At 40.2% G+C, this 23,620-nt stretch overlaps 1 protein-coding gene across 6 annotated transcripts in view; it reads left to right on the forward strand.

Annotated features, from left to right (window-relative positions):
* Nucleotides 1-23,620, forward strand: part of PTPN5 (protein tyrosine phosphatase non-receptor type 5) — a 77,546-nt gene that overhangs the window by 46,804 nt on the left and 7,122 nt on the right. For all 6 annotated transcript variants that reach the window (XM_053946222.1, XM_053946221.1, XM_053946226.1 and 3 more), the window contains 8 exons: nucleotides 544-627; nucleotides 4,250-4,488; nucleotides 7,145-7,334; nucleotides 10,242-10,326; nucleotides 12,658-12,737; nucleotides 13,221-13,358; nucleotides 16,660-16,770; nucleotides 22,314-22,474. In XM_053946222.1, coding sequence (XP_053802197.1) covers nucleotides 544-627; nucleotides 4,250-4,488; nucleotides 7,145-7,334; nucleotides 10,242-10,326; nucleotides 12,658-12,737; nucleotides 13,221-13,358; nucleotides 16,660-16,770; nucleotides 22,314-22,474 — 1,088 coding nt within the window. The remainder of the gene's footprint in view (nucleotides 1-543; nucleotides 628-4,249; nucleotides 4,489-7,144; nucleotides 7,335-10,241; nucleotides 10,327-12,657; nucleotides 12,738-13,220; nucleotides 13,359-16,659; nucleotides 16,771-22,313; nucleotides 22,475-23,620) is intronic.

Below are 23,620 nucleotides of genomic sequence, written 5' to 3' on the forward strand. Positions count from 1 at the left end.
CTATAGACTACTATAAAATTACTAAGACATCAGAATTAGTTCCACTGCCAGTGGTAAGAGTTAATCTGATGGTGTTTCACTGAATGTGTAGAAAGCACAGCAAACTCCTCTGTGGTTGGATTCTATTTAAGGATCCCCAAACCCAGGAACAGTACTAAATTTTGTTTAAAGCCCTTTACCACAGTATAAAAATCACCCTGACTGTAGCAATGAAGTATTGGTCCAGTCTGCAAAATTGAATTGTGGATTCAGATCTCAACTTTGGCAAAGTGTGAGGATAGGAAGCAGAACTCCTGTTTGCCTTCACAGTGAAATCTGGGGTTTAGACCTTCTGAGATACTGGAGCTTAGAGATGGTTTCAGTTTCAGTCTTCTCCAAAGCCTGGCATTTTTTTTGGTGCTGATGGCAGCTTTTCCACAGGTGAGTATGATATCAGTACATCTTCATGGGAAATACGACACGCTTGGCCAAGAACATACATGCAGACACTGTACTGTGCCCCTAAATTCTTAATGAATCATTGTCTATTCTGTTGTTCCACAGAACCTGACTACAGTTGAGAGTGTTGTGGTATCATACATCCTGCTGTCTTTGGCTTCTCTAGGACTGCTATTTGTAGGATCTCTGGTAAGTTACGATACAGCACAAATTATATTCATGCCCTTTTTCAGGGAGTTTTTATAAGATGTCTTATTTAACAAAAGTTGTTGATGTTATGCCCAAGTTGGTTGTAAAGCATCATTTTTGGGGCTGTTTCTGTATAATTATCTGCTTGCTTTATGTAGAGGAATTAGCCTTACTCAATTTCTTCATGAATTGGGGATTGCACTGAAGTAGAATGGTATATAATGGTATATAATATATATATTTCCACTGAAGTAGAAGGGATGTGTCCATTAACAGGACCATCATCTATTGATTTCAATGGCAGAAGGAGCTGTTCTAGAGCGCCACTGTTCTTCTGAAGTCCTGTTAGATGTAGGCCAAGGCCCCAGCTGCAGAACAAGATGAAGTGGCACGACTACAATTAATCTAGTTAGCTGTCAGCTGTTGGGGAGCAGCAGTGTGTTGTGTTTCTCCATGGATTGTGTAACTGGCACAAAGTTGTTGCTAGATGGGAGAGCTACAGAGGACTCTGTGTTGTCAGGGAGCTCTAACTGAATGTGGCTTTCCAAACCCCTCCGTGCTGTTCTCTTAGAGTGGGAATGCAGCTACTGAACGTGCAGGCAGACCATCACCTCCTGTCCTTCCAGAGGTGCACCCCAGGTAGCTCAGGAAGTCAAAGCTGTGCTGTGTACATGCTGTTTGAGTGATGGACAGCATAATGAAATACATCCCAGAATCATGGGACTGTAGGTGGGCAGAGACTGCTAACCTAACATCCTGCTTGGAGCCAGGCTGTTGCCAGCACCTGGTAAAGTCAGCCATGAAATTTTCCACTCAGGTTTTGAAAACATTCAGTAGAGGAAGGTTTATCATCTCTCTGTGTGCCTGTGCCACAGCCATGTAGCACTTTTGGGGAAGAGATGTTTCCTCATGTCTCACCTGAATTTCACAAACATAAATGTCTAGGCTGAATTTCTGCAGGCTTGTGGCCATTGTTCCTTGTGGGATCAGCTGATACTACCAAGAAATATCTGGCTGCATTTCTGGAGCTGCCCTTCAAGTAGTTGCAGGTCACTGTTAGATCACCCCAGCCTCCTCTTTGCCAGGCTGAACAAGCCCAATTCCCTCCACCTTTTTACTGCACTCTAGACCCTTGACCTCCTTTGAAACCATCTGCTGGGAAGACTCAAATTTTTCCATATCTGTCTTAAACTGGGGGAACTAAATTTGTAGACAGTATTGAAGGTGCAGCTCCCTCAGTGCCAAGGAGAGGGGAATGCCTCCTTTGATTTGCTGGCCACACTCCCTGCTAGGAAGTAATGTCATATTATATGCCATGCTTAAGTTCACTCAGAGGCAGCACAGTGGCAAAATCTTCTTTTTAATGTGTCAGGAAAATGGACTTTCTAAAAACCATTCACAAGGCAAAGAAATTATAGTTAATGCCTCCATTATTCTGATCATTGATGTAGGCAAGGAACTTAGTGAGATTTATGCATTTTTCTGGGTTTTTGATGCTGCTGTACCTTATCCAGATTAATTTTGTCATCAAAAATAAACTTTTGGTAATTCTGTAATTGCAAATATTAAAAAAAAAAAGTCAACTAAGAATTGTCAAGAACTGTATGAATTCCAGATAAATTTGCAGCAAAACATTCTGGGCTGAAAGTCTGAATAGCGGAGGTGTGATTTTTTTGGATATTCAGCTATTTCTTGGTGGATGAAAACATTTCTTGCTGACCCATTCTTAGCACAGAAGATAAAGTTAAGTGAAAGCTCTCCATGACCAAAAATTCTGCTCTCTCTTTTGACAGTTTTGAATGTAAACTCCTTGCAAGTGAACATGAATACCGCTGTAGATTAAAGTATACTTGGCCCATTTTTATGTTGGTTAAAATTTGTGTATAGAAAAACATTTTTGAACAGTTTCCATGTTGGTGAGTTTGCACTGGTTTGTATTCCTGTGGTCTGTGCTAAGACTTTTCTAGCTAGAGTAGAGGCACAAATGTCACTCTCTGTCACCATGCTCTCTAGATAAATTGCTGGGCTGCAGAGTATAAGAAGTGTCCTGTGAGTTCTGACCTATGGTCCATCTTGCCCAGTATGTTGCGTCTAACATGGACATTAGGAAGGAGAGACTGTTTAGAGAGAGCACATGAGCCTTGTCCCTCCCTGCCTACCTGTCACCTTCCTTCCTCTGAGATGTCTGAGGTCATGCTGCTTTGCAGTGTACAGATTTGAAAATATCTGCTTTTATCAGTATTTGTAGAATAAGGTATAACATAAACCCTGACAGAACATTGAAAATGGTGATTGAACCAGGCAGGGTTTCTACAATCCCAGCCTGGTGGACAACAGATTGTTGCATGAAAACAATTTTCTTTATTTTCCCCTTTTTTTCAGCTGGTTGAGACTCTCTCTCCCTCTCTACTTAAAATTGATTTTGAGCCACATGCTGCCTAGAAGAGACCTTGAAGGAATTTTTTCCTTTAAGAAGTGCCTTTATGACCAAGCCCTTCTTTCCCAGTGTTAAAATTGACACTGTCCTACATGACATCCTAATGTACTTTAGTAGCCTAGGAAGAGAAATCTGACCTTTTTAGTGACAGTTTTAAAAATTCAACTGGTCATTTAAAAGCCATGTAAGAAAAGGACAGAAGAAGCTTTTACTGTGGAAAATGTGTTCTTATTCTCAAAAGGATGCATGACAATTCAGTATAGTTTATATGGCATTAGCCTGAGTGATACTACTCCTAGTTCTATGCTAGATGGATGAAGTTGGTGTAAGGTTCCAGATCCTGGAATTCAGAGGTGGGCTTGAAATTTTTACTAAAATCTGTGTGGAGAATTTGAAGTCTACTGATGTGATTTCCAAATCATCTAGTCTATCACAGCATCTGTGCAAACTGATATGATGTGGAAATTTTTAAGATTCATGCAATTTCAAACCTTTTGTTAATTTATAATATAAACTTTCATATTGCAGTTGTGTCTTAAAACTTCACAGGATTCATTATTCAATGTTTATACCATATGCAAATCAGATAATTTGATTATAACACAGTCTGTGCTCTGGACAATAATCCATATGGGCATTTTGAGACCCAGGATCAGGTACATCAAAATCGAGGCTTCTTCAAAAAATGATGGGTTTATGTATAAATTCAGGGTACAGTGCCTGGTTATTAAAGATGTTCAGCTCAATTATATTAACTTAAGATAGCTGTATGCAAATTTCAGATGGAAAGCCATAAAATAAGGAGAGGTATGATTTGTAGAATACTATAGTGGATTTTTGTTTTGTAAACAAGCCTGGGAAGGGTAAGAAACTGAACAAAAGGACAGTGGTATCACGTTGGCTTGCATATGATGGTCACAAGCACATTCCACTTCCCTGTATCCCTGAGTTAAGCCTGGCTAGCTCAGTGGACACCTCTGTGGCTGAAAGCAGGTTTGAATGGGTAGATGTGAATCCTTGCAACACACACCACAAAGCCGCTCCTGCATGGAACATTCCTGTTCTCTTCAGTACTCCCCAGTTCTAATACAGACAGCTGGAATGCTGCCCTAAAGACCCATGCCCTAGGCTATGTGGAAGGGCTGGCTACAAGCAGAAACTTGTTTAAATGTTTGTTTCTTCCAGTTTTGGCACCTCCTCAGAGCCCCACCAGACCCTCCCTTCCTGCTGCAAGAGGACAGACGCCAGTCTGTGAGCCGGCAGCCTTCCTTCACATACTCAGAGTGGACAGAGGATAAAAATGAAGATGACTTCCTAGATCTGGATCCCGTACCAGAGACTCCAGTGTTTGACTGCGTAATGGACATTAAAACAGAGACAGACCCAGCTACTCTGACGGTTAAATCCATGGGCTTGCAAGAAAGGTAGGGTAGATGTCACTAATAGGGAAAAGTCTGCTCCCAGATTTTGTGGGTTTAGGAGTTCTGTGCCTGGTAGGAAGCTTTATTGCCTTTGTGAATGTCACTTTCAAATGTGGTTGTGAAGTCTGCTTTACTTCCTGTCCCGTTTTCAGTCCAGTCATAAGTACAAGCATGTTAGTTAAACAGCACACAGTTTCTGGATAGCTGTCAACAAGTGCTGTTCTAAAGCATAATTTCTTTCCATTGAATACATCTATTTGTGTTTGATCAGTCTTTCACCATTCATCAAGACAGCAATTGCATTGCATGAAATCCCCTATAGAGCAGTAAAAGCTTTTACCTTTGAAAGAGGGGGTCTCATTGATATTTTTTTCCCCCTGTCACTCATATTGGAGGACTAGTTTTTTCTTCAAAAGCAAACTATAGAAAAAGGGATAGTCTTTAGCATTCATTATATAAATGAGTTAATCCAGAAGTAAATAAATTATTCAAATGAACCCAGTAATGAAACTTCGAGGTGAGCTGGTGTTCACTGCCTGAACCTTAAGGGCAACTTGAAAAGAGGAGTTTCTTGGGCAAGTGAGGAGCTTCTCAGAGAAGTTCACAGCTGGGAAAGGGCAGTTTCAAGATTAAAAGAAAATATTTTTCTGTTTTGTGTCCTTTCAGTTGTCTTAGTGAAACAGAACAAAGGTCTTGATGATAGAATTCCTGTGAAGAAATTCTGCTAAAGTGATGATGTTATGAATAAGAATGAAGTTACTGGGGGGCCCAGCATAGCAAAGTATTACCTTTCTTTATTTCTCAGTTTTCAAGCTTAATTAGAGTGCTAACCTTAGTTAATTTCCATCTGTAAAGCTTAAAACAAAGGCCATAACTTAGATTTTAAGAATACAATGCTAATTTTCCGAAGCTCCTCAGGACACAGTAAAAAGGAGTGTTACAGAAGAGGCTTTCAATTTGCACTCTTGTGGGTTTAGAATGTTTTTATTGCTTTATGGTTTGTTATAATATTGTCCTAAAATTTTATACCTTTTATTATTTTATTCTACCTTTATATGAGATCACAGTAACCTCTGAGGCTTGACCCTGAAGCTGCTGCTTTGTTGGTTTTTCATTATAGGCAAAATTGGGCTTGAAATATGTGAGTCATTTGTGTTCGTCACTGTCCCTATTTCATTCCATTTCTGTCACTTTAAAGAGATGACATTTCTCCTCAGGTGACTGCTAGCCTACATGAAAGACACTCACTGTATCAAGAGAATTAGGGAGTATTGCTTGGAGAATAATCAATTGGTTAAAGTAATGAATTACAGTGAAAAACCTGTCAAATAACTAGAAGTGGGACAATGGAAGCAATTGCTTGAAGTTCTCAAACTAGGTACAGTGTGAACACTTAAGATATAAACTTGTTTTCAACATACACATCCTTGAGAAGACAGACATCATTTCAGGTTTGAGCTGTACCCTGACAAACTTCATTTACATTACACGTTGGTCACTTTTCCTTTGTTTGGTATTGTGTTAAATTACCTACCTGTGCCTCTTTGGCATCCGTTCTGCTTTTATCTTCCTTCCCTCTCATTCTTTAACCACCTATGCAATTAAAAGGGTGGTCAGCAGCTAAATTCAAACACCATTGAATGTTGCTGAAGAAGAAATAATCATCTCATTTCCTCATGTTGAAGAACTATTAATGTAGGTAGCCTCTTCTACCTTGAAAGAACCAAAAGCAATCCTTTTCGAATGCATCTTTTGGGGGAGAAATGTGGTAGCTCTCTAATAGCACACAGGAGGGTGAGGTGAAATCCTCTGAAAGGTGTCACTAAAGATTCCATGTCTGCCACTAGTGGCATTTCCCCATGGCTGTGAATCATAGCAGGAGGCTGGCTGCAAATTCTTTTGGGCAAAATCTTGAGTCCAGGAAAGGCCTGTGATCCAAGTGATGACTTCTGTCCTCTCTGTGAGTTGGTCATGCCTGCATGCCTACATGGTTTTTAATAGATCCTGCACACTCCTGCACACACCCTCTAACTAAATTTTTTGAGTTGAGATTCATCAAAAATAGGTTTACTGTGTAAATGTATAGAACCTTTACCTAGTAATCATCATATTATGTGGTTTTATTATTATGTTAAAGATATTTAAATACAGATTTGCTGACGGCTTTTGAATCTTACTTTTGTCTATCATATGTGAGACTAACAGAAGCTCAGAAGTGCTTTAAAAGTTTACTTATAGTAGGCATTTTGACTTCCTTGGTTTGTTGTGTGGCTAACTAGCACAAAAAATTCTACACTTAACAGTATCTGTTTATAATGTGACTGTTAAAGTGTTGGGACCTTCATTTTACCCTTCTTATGATGTACAGTTGTGGAAAGAACATTTTTCAGATAGAAAAATTATTCACTGACGTTGGTAGGCTTTTTATGTCTCTATTAAAGTAGTAAAGTTGAACTGGTAGGACATTACCCCAATAATGTTTCAGTGTACAAAATCGTCTTCTGTCTTGTCCACACAAGAAGCATCACTCATTTTCTTACAGTTAGTGACCGAAATGTCCCCACCAGAACCAACTGGGTGATTTCCTGAAGTTGTTCATGTGTCATTGCTGGCAGTGATGAGTCTGTTGTGAGCAAACTTCGACTGATCTGTTTTGCAGGAGAGGTTCAAATGTTTCACTCACCCTGGATATGTGCACCCCAGGCTGCTCTGAGCAAGGCTTTGGCTATGTCATGTCCCCACGGGAACAGTCAGCCCGAGAATACCTCCAGACGGCATCAAACATCCTGACTGAAGAGGAGCTGCACAAGAAGGCACTGGATCCTTTCATACTCCAGGCAGAGTTCTTTGTGAGTTCTGGCCTCTCTCTTCTAGGAGCATCAATAAAAATGGGATGGTCTCTCTCCATAGAAGACAGTCTAAAAGTAGTACATGCAAACTCCACTTCTGCCAGTGAAACATTTAATGCAATTCCCAAATTTATCATTCCTTTAAATTACAATGTGTGAAAGCTTTCACACTATTGTCACTTAAAAACTAGAGAATTTATTCTGGCAAAACCAAGAACAGCAATAAGAAGTCTTTGTTTCACAAGATTTTTGTTTGTTTTGGTGTTTTTTGTATTTTGGGGTTTTTTGGGGGGTTTTTTTTGGGGGTTGGGTTTTTTTTTTGGGTGGGGTTTTTTTTTTTTGTTTTTTTTGGGGGGTTGGGTAGGTTTTTTTTGGTTTTTGGGTTTTTTTGGGGTTTTTTTTTTTGCTGATGTATATTACCTTTTTAACAACAGCAATGAAAAAAATCACTAGAGTTCAAAAGAAAAGCTATGTTTGCTATCAGCATAACTTCTTGAAAGGTGTCTGGAGCTGCCCTAGTGATGAAATTAGTCCTAATCCACCCTCTTTGCTGTTGAATGCTTAATGTGGAGCTACTTCCCAAATCTAAATGTTCTCTGGTTACCTGAAACACAGTGTGGCTCTGTCATTCAGCAGGAACTATAGCAAGTATGCATTACTGGGGTTTTCTCTGCACAAAAATAATTTACTAGTTGTAAACTACTGAAGTTAATACTGCCATGTCAAATATTATCTTTAGCATGAAATCTCAGCAGAGCAGGAGGAAGATCATGTTTTGCAACATTACAGCCCTTTCAGCCTGTCTTCTTCGTGACCTCTAAGTGTCTGAAAGGGAAAGTCCACTCTGATTATCACTTGCTGTCCTCCCTCCTTGCACAGTTTCAGGGTTTTTTTCCCTTTATGAGAACTTTGGCCTTCTATTTTAAAATAGAACACAAGGTATCTGTGGACCTTAATTCCTTTAGTGCTGTACAAGTTGAAGGAAAGCAACTTTTGTGTAGGGAAAGCCTTGATTCTTTTAAGTAAAGTATTTATTGCTCTTTTAGGGAAGGAATGTTCACATACAGTTTCACCAGTCTTTGAGCTACTCTGTAGCTTTCAAGCAAAGAAAATAATGTTTGATATAGGAAAAAATATACTTCATTTGTCTGAGAGATGTTGAATTAGTTTTCCTGGTGTTCATAGAATTATCCAGCAGCCAAGCCATCCCAAGCTATTTTAATTCTTTAATGAAAACTGAAAAAGCACAAAATGCTGTGCAATCAAAACATCATTTCTGTAATTAAAAATTGTGAACTAGTTCTTTTTTTATGAAACAGTTACCACCAGCTAGCTCTTCGTGTCTTTTCATTCTGTCTAACCTACTTGGTTTTCAAAGTCCAGATCCCAGATGAAGCAAGCAGTTGTTTCATTTTGCAAGAAAAGTCAGGGAGGACAATAATAGGGCTAAATCCTGAAATTCATACAAGATTTAGAGTTTTTACTCAGACAGCAGTCCTGTTGATTTCACAAGCCAAGAATTTGCTTGTGCAGTGAATGACTTAAGATCCAAAAACAGCTCATGGAGCTTGGCTCAGGAAGAGTTTGGGTTGACTAAATACCAAGGAACAATTGAAAAAAATATGAAGATTTTGTTCCTATGCAGTTCTCAAAATTGATAGGAAATTACTTCAACAAAACATTTTTGTCCTTATTTGCCTCTGGTTAAAGCCGGCAGTGTGCTCAGAGCTTTGTAAGAGGTGGAGTGCAGATAATCTTCTAATGTTCCAGAACTGACCTCAAGTTGTTCCAGGGCAGGTTTAGATTGGATATTAAGAAAAAATTATTCACTGAAAGGATGAAGCACTGGAACAGGCTGCCTGAGGAAGTGGTAGAATCACCATTCATGAAAGTGTTTGTAAACATGTGGATGTGGCACTTAAGGACATGGCTTAGCAGTAAACATGGAGGTGCTAGGCCTTAATAATTCTATTTTTCTATTTCTATTTTTTCTGTAGTCCATAGCTCTGCTCATCTTAAATATTTCCCTTACTTGCCTTACTCAACCCTGATTCCTGTTTCCAGTCTGTCCTGTAGTAGTCTCTCAAATCCAATGTGCAGCAGCTGGGATGACCAGCTCTGCCTCCCAGTTCCTGTTAGCCTCCCATATCTCTGCTGAGCCTGGTTAACATATCCCTTCTCTTCACCTGCCTTCCTACTCCAGCTGCTGGAAGGTTCCTGATTGTTCCCACCTGGCATTAGCCCCTTGTTGCAGGGGATGAGCAGTGGGGAAGAGGAAGCCTCTCCATCTTCATGAGTTCTTTGCATCAGCAAAGATAGAGAGCGCAGGCAATTCCCAAATACCCCTTTGCTGTCCTTTTCCATGGAGCTTGGCAGCACAACGAGCTAAGCAGTGACTCTCCTGCAGCCCCATGGAGTCGGGTCAGCACACCAGCCTGTCATCATGTGTGTCATACTTTGTTGCTGGTGCAAGTCCCCAGCAAATTACTAACTTCCACCCTCTGTGAGGAAGCAATATGAGTCAGAAAGGATGGTCCATCCTCTTGGAGCAGTGTCTTGTGTTCCACCTCTTGCATTGCTCTGTGCCTACACTTGCAATTCAGTTCTAATAATATTAGGAGTGAATATGTCATGCGTGTTACTCAATGAATTAGTCACTAGGAGCGTTTTCACATGAAGGATTTCAGAAAAGAAAGCCAGTGACAGAAAAAGGAAACATCAATCATACTTTAATGGTACGTTGCTAGAGGTACTGTACAATGTGTCCCAGCTGACTTCATCACTTTGCCTCCCTCGCAGGCAGGACATAATGGACTTGGGGTTTTTATGCCTCCTGTGAATCTAATAATACTACAGGCTGTCTCTTATGTTTTCGTGGATTTTTTGTTTTTCTCTTTTTTTTAACAGGAAATTCCAATGAACTTTGTTGATCCAAAGGAATATGATATTCCAGGCTTAGTGCGTAAGAATCGCTACAAAACAATTCTCCCAAGTAAGTTTCTGCTTTTTAAGTTGCTGAGGCAGGGTGGTTTATTCCACATGCTGGAGGGCTTTGCATTTTCCTTTCCATAGTGCAGGAAGTGTACTGTCACCACAATGTATTGTCCAAAAGCCATGTTTATGGAGCAGCAGCATGACTTCAAAGCATAAATCATATTTCCAAAGAGATACAGAGCATGAAGAACCAAAATGCTGCTGATCCTTAGGGAAATGTAGGTTTTTTTTGTTATTAGAATTGCATCATTTGGTGCTGATTAAAAGTTGTACCCAAGAACTTGGTTTACTAAGATGTTACTTAGTGATTCCTTTGATTAAATTTCTTTTGAAAGACCAAATTCTAGCAGTGTTATTTTCCTGACTGATGTTTTTTTCAGATGCAGACTGGGAATATTGGGAACTGGCCTGGTGGCATTAAGATGACACAGAAAAATATTTTTCTTTTCTATTACACTAGTTTTACTTGTAGGCACGGGTAGGAGTTTTGAGAAACATTTTTGTACAAATTTTTACAAGCGTTAACATTTTCCCCTCTCTCATGCTTTAAGATACTTTGAAAAGTGATACGATTGGATGCCATGCCTTTTTTTTTTTTCTCCTCTAAGCTGTTTTTGGAAGATGGTACCATCACTACAGTAGTCTTCTGCAAAATCCAAAAGGTTCAATGTCAAGTTAACAAATATAAGTGCAGTAAAGTAAAAAATGTTGTCAACTATACCTAACAGTCAATGAATCAAATGATTTTTAAAAAGGTTATTTTAGTGTCTTCAAACTCCAGCAACTGCAGCCTGATGTGTGAAATTCTTTTGATGACTTTGTACTCTACCTCAGACCAGAAGTGCAAAAGCATTTAACAGCCTTTCACTGTTGCTGTGCTAATGGTTGAGGTGATTCGTTCAAGTATTAATTCACTGATTTTGCTGCAGTGGGAACATTGCAAAAGTGGATATTGATTTCAGATGCCCGAGGTGCCAGTAATCTGTATATTCTGAATTTGGTATCTCTTCATCTCAGCCATATGGGTGTCTGCCAGCAGCCACTGTTGTCACTTTGACCTCTTCATCTCAGATAACTGCTTTTCCCCAGCCATCTCTCTAAAGGTTAACAACTTTATTCTGGCCTTATTATGATCTGAGCTTTTTTTTCCCGAATGAACTTTTAGCAACTTTGTCCCTGACTGTGGCCACAGGATGGCTTGATATTGCTGAGGAAAGGAGAGGGCTGAGTGCTCACATTTATCCCACTGCCTCCATTTCACAGGGCTTGGTGCTGGCAGTAAAGAGGGATAGAAAGGACACTGAAGCATTCTCTTTATGCTTCAAAGCCAAAGATCCCAGGAAACATGAATCTGCTCTGTGTGAGGACAGCATTTCATGTTGACTCTGTATTTGTAGCACTGTAAAAATTAATGTGTACTTTGTCCTTAATATGATATTGGGTAAAGCACAATTTTTGCATAAATTTTATTTTATTCTGCTTTCTAAGGCAGCTGAAGATTTTTATGAAAAAGGCACCTGTGGTTTGTTTTGAATATTATCTTGGTTATATACACTGTTGCTGTTTGCTGAGGCCTCTGTCAGGAGGATGTTTCTTGTAATGTTAACAAACTGGGTAGCACTGGCCAAAGTGGATGAATGTGGGCCTGTGTCATGTCCCATTAAAATCAGTGAAACAGCCATTGACTTCAGTAGGAATTGGACTGAACTTCTTAGGTGGAATAATGTTTTCTCTTGTCATTTTATTTGAACAAGATTAATGCTTCATAAACAGCCTCAGTGAAGGAGACTCAAGTACTGAAGAGACTTAAAATGCAAGAGACTGTTAATATTCTTTAATTTCTCTGTAACCATTATATTTGTTAATAGCACATCTTGGAGTGTGGTTCATTGCAAGATGAATTAGGAAGGAGTTATTGTCGTCTGGCTTGCCTGGGTGCAAGAAATGCATGTTCATGTTTTGGTAGAAAAGCTTTTTGCTATCATTTCACAAGCAATATTCTAATGTCTTTGAAGCCAGAATGAGTTTGTTGACCTAACAGATTGAGAAATAATTTCCTGTAGCAGAAAACTGCTTTTCCAGAGTCATGCTGAGACACTGACTCAGGACCAATTAAGGCAGGCTTCAGAGAGTAGGTGAAACTGTCAGAAGGCTGCAAATGACCGCAACCATCCTTTCCCTTTTTTAATGGTCTTAACAAGGGGGTTTTCTAAGGCCACTTACATCTGCTGTGATGGCCATGAATGTGTGTAAATGTCTTGCTCTGCTAAGTAATTTTGTGTGTCTCCTTCCTCTGATAAACTATTCCTTATCTTCTTACACCTTTCAGATCCTCACAGCAGAGTGTGCCTTACCTCAGCTGATCAGGATGACTCCCTCAGCTCTTACATCAATGCTAACTACATCAGGGTAAGAGCTCCATAGCTCAGTCTCTATCAGCCACTGTTAATATAAACAGAATTGCAACACGCACTGGCTTTTAAAGGCATCCTAGCTGATCTGATTGCTCTTCTCTCCTGCTTACATTAGCTGAAACCCAAATCTCAAAGTGCACCTGTACATATTCAGACCAGACAGAAACATACTTCTGCAGTTCTTGATGCAAAATTCCTTGTCAACTAGCCTAACCAAGGCATTGGATAATCAGCCTGAATAAGGCTCATGACCTAGCCAGAGGCACCTCAAGGCTATTGGACACTCTTTGCTGGAATTATGTGAGTCTGTACTGTGCCTTTGCTCCATGTACATGTGTGCAGGAGAGAGATGGAGAGGAGAGCTGGTGCCATGGAGTCAGCATTTCATCCAGGATAGCTCTCTGTTTTTTTAAGAGTGAACCTTCAAGGTTATGGTAGACATCCCTGTTAAACTGATCTCATGTTCTTTTGTTGGCAGGGCTATGGAGGAGAGGAAAAGGTATATATTGCTACTCAGGGACCGATAGTTAATACTGTCACTGACTTCTGGAGAATGGTGTGGCAGGAGCGTTCTCCCATCATTGTCATGATTACCAATATAGAAGAGATGAATGAGGTAATGCTGTTACATCCAGTCTATATTTTTATGTCTATTCCAGCAGTTATTTTCAGCATAGACACTAAGCCAGCGAACAGAAGTTAGTTCAGTGGCCTGTGCAATCAGAGCCAGCATTAAATTCTTCAGGCTCAGAGAAGACGTGGGCTTCTCTTTCAGTTCATTTTACTGTGAGTCCTGTTTTGCTGTCTGACTTGTTCTACTGTTGGTTTTGCCATTTTCCTCTCCCAGTTGACCTGAAACCCCTCCTAACCCAGCTTTATTTGCATGCAACCTTTGAAGGAATCAAAAGCAATAGTACCCCATAACTGCTAAGGCTGAATATCTTTAATCAGTAGAGTTGTTGCTGCTTTATCTTGCATTTGTTAAGATTTGATGTCTACATGCATGTTTCATTGAGGAAGTACCTGATTTCTGTATGATAATCAACAACTAGAACTGACTTGGATATTGAGGACCTTCCCCTGAATGCGTCTAGGGAATGCTTATGAAATACTGAAATTAAGATGCTGAAATTTTCTATTTGCTGCCTACTTCCATAAATTAAACTGTAGTGATGTTTGTGCTAATCCACCTAAAGTGAATTCTTTTTTTTTGCAGTTTATAATACTGCAGCCCTCCAGCTGTTCATTACTTACCTGCTGAAATCTTTCCCCCATAGCAGAGTTGCAAGAACTTTGTGCCTGGGCTTCAGCTCACATACAGGTAGCTGAGCTCACATCTGCCTTTACTGGCAGTGTAAGATGTGAGAAAATGGTCTGGGCATGTGTTGGGCTCTGCATCCTCCCCCACCACTAAGCAGCAAGGCTGGGTGGAGATATCCAAATGTTGTTTCTTAAGCTGCAGCATCATTGTATGTCAGGCTTGTCTTTGAGAACAGATTAGTAATTTAGGTTAGAGATTTTTGTTAGGAGAAGAAGCTTTAGATGCTTCGAAGACAAAGAATATGGGCATACATCCAGCAGACAGAGTTGTAATGGCTTATCTGCTAGATGGAAGCTTAGTGCCCATAATCGTGCATGTGCCCAAACCTTTAGCTTTTCATAGATACAAAGTAAATAAATTTAACCTTCAACTTCATTTAAAAAAAGACATGACACAGAATTATGATGTTTTGCAAGTTAAAAACAGTAGTTATTACAGCTGGCTCATTGGAAACATCCTGTCAAGGATTGCTGATGCACAGTAGATTATGTTGCTGATCTGAATGCTTTGTTTTCACTCATGTTGTAAACTTGCACCTGCCTGTATCTGAGCAGCAGCACTGAAGCAATAACTTGCTCATTAATCAAAGTTGCCATTTTCTGGCACGTGCGACATTAAAATGTCATGACATAATCAGTGCACCAAAATCTTTTGCGGACTTTGAGGTTTCAAGAAGATGCAGAGGAAATGCTGGTCCTGAATGACATATCTGAAATGTTCTTCCACTATAGTTTTCATAACAAGATTGTACAACAGGAAGGCAAAATAACCTTTATGTCTGGGCTGCCTCTTACCTGCACTGACCAAGTATTTCACCCCTCTTATCAGTGTTGGGAAGCAGTTCACTGCAGTGCTGATGCACTACAGAACTGTAGCTTGCTGCAGCCTGTAGATCACTACAGAGCTGTTGAGTCTTTCCTGATACATTTGGTGTCAAAAATGTATCGGTGTCAGCAATCTCAGCCATAAATACAGGATCCTTTCATGTAACAGTCTTCCATACTCACTCCATTTATCTGCAACACTTATATTAATAGATGAATTACAGGACTCAAAGTACATAGATTCAAACCCAAAAGTTTTGTTCGGCAATGATGCTCGTAAGAGAGACTTTGTGTTCTTCCTCAGTGCAATGGGTTCAGTAATGTGAGAATTAAAAGCTCTGCACCTCAGCCCTCTGTCATTTCTAATCTAAATTGATAGCCCCCAGAAATGAGTGGGCAATCTTACTCCACTCCTTTAAGCAGAGCAATGTCTGTGCTATTGATAGCTGGTAGTGCTCTCGACAGTTCTTGCAGTGGATTCTGCAGTTTATGAGTAGAGGAAGAAAAAACACAATCTGCATAAATAACTTTACAGAGACACAGTGGGCCACACTCCCAGTGGGTTATTAACTGATGTACTGTGCAGATGGAACAACACTGATTCTCCCACACAAAAATTTTGTTTCAGTAACTTTGCAATGTACTTTGCTGTTATTAGTCTTTCTCCTCAAGTGGAATTACGTTTGGCGGGGGAGAGAAAAATGATTCAACTTGTTTCCTTCAAGATTGTGTACAGCTGTGTAAAAGAGGAATCTTACAAGCATCATCTTTACTGAGATTTGTTGAATAGCAAATACCTGTTCCCCTCTGATAATGAAATAGCTTCTTGCATTATCACAAGGGAGCCTTTTTCTCAGACTCTGTCTGATTCATGTCATTCCTTGTCCATTAACTAATTTGTGCACTATATTGAAATGCCAGTCTCTGCCTTTGCATATTGATTAATTTAGATAAACTGAATACAAAACCACAGTCTTTGTTAGCCCTCCTTCCAGGATCAGAGCACCTACAAATTTGCACTGCCTCATTTCTATTGTATCAGTATCACAAAGCAGACCTGCAAATGGACTATAGTTTCTGTGTTTTGAAGTGTCAGGTTGTGCTGGCTGCATCTCTTACTGGTTTTTGGCAAAATCAAATGTAGTAGTCCAATCTCTCTTACAGCTACTGCTGCCTTTTAGTTCCCCATCTTTGAAAGATTCTCACTGACAATTTTAAGTGGATTTTGGTACATAATCTATTTTCCCAAGCATCCCCAGTCATGTTATTTTGTGCAAAAACGTATGCAAATGATCATTTTATAGTCAGAGAGTATTGAGCCATTATAAAAAATAGACAAGCTGTATTTTGTGTTTCTACATCAGTATATATGCAGCACAGATATATTGGTAACTAGTGTATATTATACTAATCATTATTATCTCAAGAAAAAGATTAATTTAAAAACACAAGCACATTGCCACCAGCCTCTCTAATGAACCTTCAGAATGCACATCAGTTGCATAAAGATAAATAAGGATGTGTGTACTTAAAAGCATTGGCTAGAAGTTACTTGATTTGTGCATTTTTAATCAAGTAATCAGGCTATTATGGATGCAGCAAAAATCATCTGAAATGTGGTCCCTATTTAGTAAGTGAAAGCTTGTACTTATTATAGAAATGAAATTTATTCATATTCATCTATGCATGTGCTATGTTCGATTTTAGAGCAGAAAAAAAACCAAGCCTCCCTTGATATCTGCTTAACTGGATTTGTTTTATATTGCACACAGAAATGCACAGAATATTGGCCAGAGGAACAGGTCACTTATGAAGGAATAGAAATCACAGTTAACAGAGTCATACAAGCAGACGATTACCGTTTGAGGCTCATCACCCTAAAGGTAAATCATTCCAATGTACTGACAGTAGCGTAGCTGTCTAAACCTATAAATGCAGATGTTCAGGGGGAGTTGTGCAGAAAGCTTCTGCACAGTGTAGTGCTGGACAAATACCACTTTTCATTACTGAAGTCACATTGTAGTTTTGCCCAGTTCACCAGCATGAAGGTTACAGTAAAATAAGCAGTCAGAGGTTTAGGCTGCCTCTGTACAGTCTGAAAGCCACCAGGCCAGTTGCAGTAGTATGGGGTTAACTGGGTGAGAAACTAGTGACTCATTCTGTGCCTTTGTCCTCCGGATTCATTGATCATTTAGAATGAAATGTCAGCTCACAGAGAGCTTCTTACTTGGCAAGTGTAATTTTATCATCTTGTGGATAGAAAGTTTTAGCAATTTAGTTTAATTTTTTAGGTACTTAGATACTACTTAATCTAAAGTACCAGAGTCCTATTTTACAACTCTTTTCATTGCTAGGTTCTAGAATATCAAACTACATGTTTTAGTAACAGTCTGTTTACATAAACTTCATACATCTTTCATCTGGCAGATCTACCCCAGCCTCCGTATAACATGACAATTTCTTTCCAAGCTGGAAAAACTCTCCTTTTATCCAACCATTTTTAAGTCTCTTCAGCCATATGCTAATGAGCAAAAGCCAGCATATAACATCCCATGTCTGGATTCAGAGTGTAAAAAGTCTGTCACTCATGCTTTTGGCAAAGGCAGCAACGAGAAAATCACACTCCCTGACAAGTGGGAAGTGAAGAATATCTACATGTTGCAGACTTGCAGCTCATCTGGTTTTACTTTTCAGTTAGACAATGGTTTTGTTTTCAGTACTAGTGGGTCAATGTCTCTTCCCTCCATCCCTAAATGTCAGGATGTGAACTGCTGAGTTCTAGAGCTGAAATAAAGATTCCATTTAAGTTACCTTTCCCTAGAGCTGTACATTTGCCATTTAATGGCAATAGTGGAGCAGCAGATCTGAACCATGCATAGATTAAGTGACTTGGTAGTGAAAACTGGAAAAGCCATGAATTGACTTCAGTTTGCCCTTAAACAGGAGTGTTCAGAAATACATGATTACTGCATGCTTTACAGAGTGGAATGTCATTTTTCTTTCTGTATAGGGGACAAGATTTGTCAGGTTTTGGGAATTCAGAAAAAGCTCCGGCTATAGGCAAGGCTTGTTTTCCATTCTCAGAGAAAGCTGCCAGTGTCTAGCCACGGAGTCATGATTTCAGCTACAGAATACGCAATGGTAGACTTCAAACCATCAGTTAAACCTGCTTCCTCCTAGCTTCCCAAGTCTTCTCAGTCTCAAGGAACCATCAATAGAGAATATTTTGTTCAAGTCAAAGCAGAAGTGTACAGAACCACAGAAGTCAGGGTGCTCCAAGCAGAAGCATAAAACTTTAAATGCAGCAGACAAAACTAAAGGCATCCAGAGTTCATCCCTAAAACTTTGTTTTCTGTTGCTATCAGCTAAATGATTTATGTACTGATTCATGTTTTTCTTCAGATGACATTTACTTTTCTCTCAGTGTTATTGACAACATTTTTATTACATTTTTTTCACAACTGAGTTAGGAATTGGGTGTTCATAACTTCTATGACTCACACGTAGTCACACATTCAAAAGCAACTGTGTTTCAGAGCAGTGTTGAACATACTTACTGTAGTGAGCATGAGTGTTATTCATGATAACTAGTCATGCTCTCTTAAACAAAGTATTTTCTCCCTAGGATAAATAACCTAAAGCCAGACTCTGTGCTATGATAGTAAGACTCTCCGTTCCTGAAGTGAGCTAGACACAGCCTTAAGGATCCTATGGCTATGCTTCAGTGAGCACCTTAAACCCAGTGTAAGATGGAACAACATCTCAATTAAGCTGAGCCTCCCTTTGTCCAGCTCTCTTGTTCCAACCCTCCCGTGTGCCCTCACACCAAAGGGAGAAACTAATTGATTCAGCTGAAAATTAATCCATCTCAAGAAAGGAAAACGATTTAACGTGATTGGTTTTCCAATCTAATTCACTGTGAAGCTGTGCAAAAGCTCTGTCGTCCAAAGAGAAGGGTAGAAAATGCACAGCCACAGAGCACTCTTAGCATCAGTGACTGCCAAGCATAAGGAGGGACTTGGGAGTATACATGACATTTCAGATTTTTGTGCCTTGCTCTTCAGAAAGAGTTATATTTGTCTTTTTTTTTTTTTCTCTCTTCAACTCAGCCAGCCATGGGTTGAAGGGAGGGTTGTGGAAGCTAACACTTCTGTTCTTGGACCTTTTGGAAGCATTTACTTTGCCCTGTGCCAGCTGGCTTGTGCAATGGCTGCAAGGGTAAGGCCAGTTCCCTGGGTACCATGTTACTATTTTGCCCCTTTAGAAATCAGACAGAAAGATATCACTTTGAACACACAAAATCAGAAGCTCACAGTGCTACTTGGCGCTTCAAAAAGGAAACAGCACATTTGCTATATTCATAACCATGCTGAGACAGAGAATCAGAATTTGTGTCTCTCAAAAAGACCTGGACTGCAGCTAGATACAATTCCCACCTCCCATACTGCCTCTGAATTTCTCACCATGTCTAAGAGAAGAATAAAGTTGACAGGAGACCGATATAAGTCTGTCAGAAGAGATAGAAAAATAAGCTCCCATCTCTCTCTCTCATCTATTTATCTAGCTATCAGAGACAGAGATAAGGCTCCTGGCTCTCTCTCTGTCAAATACATTATGAAAGCAATTACATCACAAGCACAGCTCTGGCTTTGCTGAATGAATCTGTCAAGAGGGAACAGACCGCCTGGAGTGTTTTGCACACAGCTCTTGGCACTAAAAGAGCAGAATACTTTGTGGGGGGAGGAAGTTTTTGTTGGTGTTTGTTTGTTTTTGTTGGTTTTTTGGGGGTTTTTTTGGGGTGGTTTTTTTGGGGGTTTTTTGTGTTGTGTTTTTTTTTTTTTTTTTTTTGGTAAGGCAGTTTACTAAAGTGCAGTCATGATATTTGAAGTCCAGATTTCTGTGTTGTGTGGCTTCCTATTTGGATTTCTGTTCCATATAGCATTCACATAATGGTTGGGGTTGAAGGGACCAGTGGAGATCATCTAGTCCAACTAGATGCCTGCTACAGCAAGTTCCCCTAAAGCAGGTTGCATGTGCTTGTGTCTAGGTGAGTCTTGAATATCCCAGAGAAAAAGACTCCACAAATTCTCTAGGCAGCCTGTTTCAGTGCTCTGTCACCCTCAAAAAATGTTTCCTCGTATTCAGATGGAACTTTGTGTTTCAGTTTGTGCCCCTTGTCCTGTAGCCAAGCACTACTGAAAAGAGCCTTGACACCCGCCCTTCAGATACTTACAGATTTTGATAAGGTCCCCTCTCAATTGTCTCTCCTTCAAGCTAAACGGGCCCTGCTCCCTCTAAGTGAGGTGCTCCAGTGCCCTAATCATCTTCATGGTTCTCCACTGGACCCTCTCCAGTAGTGCTTTGTCTCTCTTGAGCTGAGGAGTCCAGAACTGGACACAGCACTCCAGGTGAGCTCTCTAGGGCTGAGTAGAGAGGCAGGATCACTGCTTGCAACCTGACGACTCTGCTTTTCTTAATGCACCACGGGATACCTTTGGCCTCTTTGGCCACAAGGGTACTGCTGGCTCATGGGCAGCCAGCAACCAGGTCCTTCTCCACAAGGCTGCTTTCCAGCTGTCAGCCCCCACACTGTACTGGTGCCTGGGGTTAGTCTTCTCCACATGCAGGACTCTGCACTTGCCTGTGTTGAACTTGATCAGTTCCTCTCTGTCCAGCTCTCCAGTGTGCCCAGGTCTCATGGAAGGGCAGCATAGCTTTCTGGTGTGTCAGACACTCCTCCTAGTTTTGTATCATCATCAAGAAAAGTGCTGAAGTGCTCTGACTCTTCGTTCAGGTCATTGATGAGTAAATAGAACAGTGCTGAACCCAGTACTGATCTCAGGGGAAGGCCACTGGCTATGGGCATTCAACTGGACTCTTTGCCGCAGATCACAGCCCTTTGAACCCATTCAGCCAGTTCTCAATACATATCACTGTCCACTCATCTAACCTATGCTTCCTGAGCTTACCTCATGAGGAATTTATGGGAGACAGGGTCAAAAGCTCTGCTGACGATAAGATAGACAATATTCCTGCTCTCCCATCATCCACCCAGCCAGTCACACCTTCACAGGAACTTTTCAGATTGGTCAAGCATGATTTACCCCTGGAAAATCCATGTCAAATACTCCAGATAACCTTCTTTTCCTCCACATGTTTAGAGGTGATATGCAGGGTGAACTATTTAATTGCCTTTTTAGGGATGGCACTGAGGCTGACTGGTGTGTAGCCCCCTGGGTCCTCCCTCTTGCCATCTTTTTGAAGACTGGAGTGGTGTTGGCTTTCCTTCCGTCTTCAGGCACCTCTCCTTTTCTCCATGATCTTTCCAAGATGATGGAGTGTGACTTAGCAGTAACATCTGCCTGCTCCCTCAGCACTCATTGGTAGATCCCATTGGGGCCCATGGATTTCTGGGTTTCAGGTTTACCTAAATGCTTTCTAACCCAGTGCTCATCAACCAAAGGAAAGTTGTCTTTTTCTCCAGAATTTCTTGCTGTCAAGGTCTGGGATTCCTGAGGGCCAGCACTGGCAATGAAGACTGAAACAAAGAAGGCATTCAGTAACTCTGCCTTCTCTGTATCCTCTAGGATATCCTCTCTATCTAACAACCAGGGCTCCTACCTCATTCAGCAGTGGGCCTACATTTTCCCTGCTCTTCCTTTTGCTACTGATGCAACTGAAGAAACCTTCTTGTTGTCCTTGACATCCCTTGCCAGATTTAATTCCAAATGGGCCTTCACCTTTCTTGTCACATCTTTGCATACTTTGACAACATTCCTATATTCCTCCCAAGTGCCATGTCCCTTTTTCCATATCCCATAAATTTCCTTCTTGTGTTGTTTTTTGGTTTTTTGTGGGTTTTTTGTTTGTTTTTTTTTTTTTTGCCAGAAGCTTCTTGCTCATCCATGCATGGCTCCTGCCTTCTTTGCATGATTTCTTAACCACAGGGATGCACTGAAATTGAGCTTAGAGGAAGTGATGCTTGAATATTAACAATCCGTCTTGGATTCCCTGTCTTCTAGGGCCCTAACTCAAAGAATTCCTGCAAATAAGTCCTTGAAGGACTCAAAGTTATGTCTTCCAAAGTTCAGGCTTGTAATTCTAATTACTGCCCTTGCTCCTTCCATGTAGGATCCTCCACCATCACTTGGTCACTGCAGACAAGGCTGCCCCCAACCTTCACATGCCCAACTATGTACTTATTACAAGGTCACCTCTTCTCGTTGGCTCCTCCAACACCTGTGTCAAAAAGATCTCATCAGTGCTCTGCAGCAGTCTCCTGGACTGTGTGTGCCCAGACATCTTGTGTTTCCAGCAGATTGATTTAATCTTCTCAGTCTTAAACGGAAGGGCATGTTTCAGCATCAATTTTACAATGAGAAGTTCTTGTAAAACTTTTGTGGTGTTTTTCTTAACTGGATTGCAGAAAGGAGAAGAAGTCAGAAACCTGAAACATTACTGGTACACGTCTTGGCCAGACCAGAAGACACCAGACCAGGCCCCTCCTCTGTTACAGCTAGTACTGGAAGTGGAAGAGGCCATGCAGAGTGCAGAGGAGAAGAATGCCCCAGTGATTGTTCACTGCAGGTACATAAATGTTGTGTCTGAATTATAAGGGCTTCTTCACATACAGTGACACAGTGCAGAGACTGCTACAAGGCCATCAAGTCACATGTGTGAAATGTTGCCCAACTGCTTCTGAAATGTGCTTGGAACTTCAAAGCTTTAATGACAATGGTTTTCTATTACCAAATGTTGCATTACGATACAGGCTGACTTGAACATAGAAGCTGGCAGTAGCTCAGTTCCTTGTAAGAATAATTTCCTTTAATTTGCCTTACCAGTAATATATGCCTTTAATTATCTTTGAAGGGCCAGGTTAGCAAAGATTAGCATGGGTTAGGTGAAATTGAGTAGGAAAATATATGCAAGCACACAAATAACAGCATTAAATTTTAAGCATCAAACCCCCCTGTTTTGTAGATTCCTTCTTTGCTTTTTTTTTAATAAATCATTATTAGACCAAAGACAATAATTTAAATATAACACATCAATGAAAGAGTGACAAAGCTGGTTACAGCAAGTACTAATCAATAGTCAGGAAATGTATGCAAATTATAGTAAAACTGAAATATCACTAAGAATCTCTGGCAAAGATGAAAACTTCTTATATGGAAGGAGCAAAATCTTTACAGTGATTTAATGCCTGATGAAAAAACTGTAATTATCAATCAGAACAGAATAAAAATAGATGAGGATAGATACTTCTCTTCTGTCCTCAGAAAGAAGTGGGATGATGTACTTATCATTTGTAGATGTGATAACTATTTTCTTTTGCACTGCTATCTAGTGAGCATGTTAAACATCAGCAACCACTACTAAATTAGATATGCTACTTGATTTTTATCCAAAAGTGTTTTTAAAAAGTTGGTTCATGCACTCTAAACCATTGAAGTTTAGTATAGATGAATTACACTTCTTGGAAAATCAGAGAAGTTCCAGAGGTCTAAAAGGAAGCCCTGTTTTGCCAGTGTTTAGGAAGGTTAAATGTGATTACTTGAAAACTACAGTCTGTTCTCAAAACAGTTGTTCCAGGTAAATAGCAGAAAGCCTGCTTGGCTTTCTTGCCAGGGTAATCTTCCATCGTTTCAATAACATACATTTTGCCAAATTTATTTTTGTACAGGATGTTGCTTAATTTTGCATAATGTTTTCTAGGAAACAGCAGATGGT

The sequence above is a fragment of the Vidua chalybeata genome, chromosome 6 (assembly GCF_026979565.1).
Source record: "Vidua chalybeata isolate OUT-0048 chromosome 6, bVidCha1 merged haplotype, whole genome shotgun sequence".
Classification (NCBI taxonomy): Eukaryota; Metazoa; Chordata; class Aves; order Passeriformes; family Viduidae; genus Vidua; species Vidua chalybeata.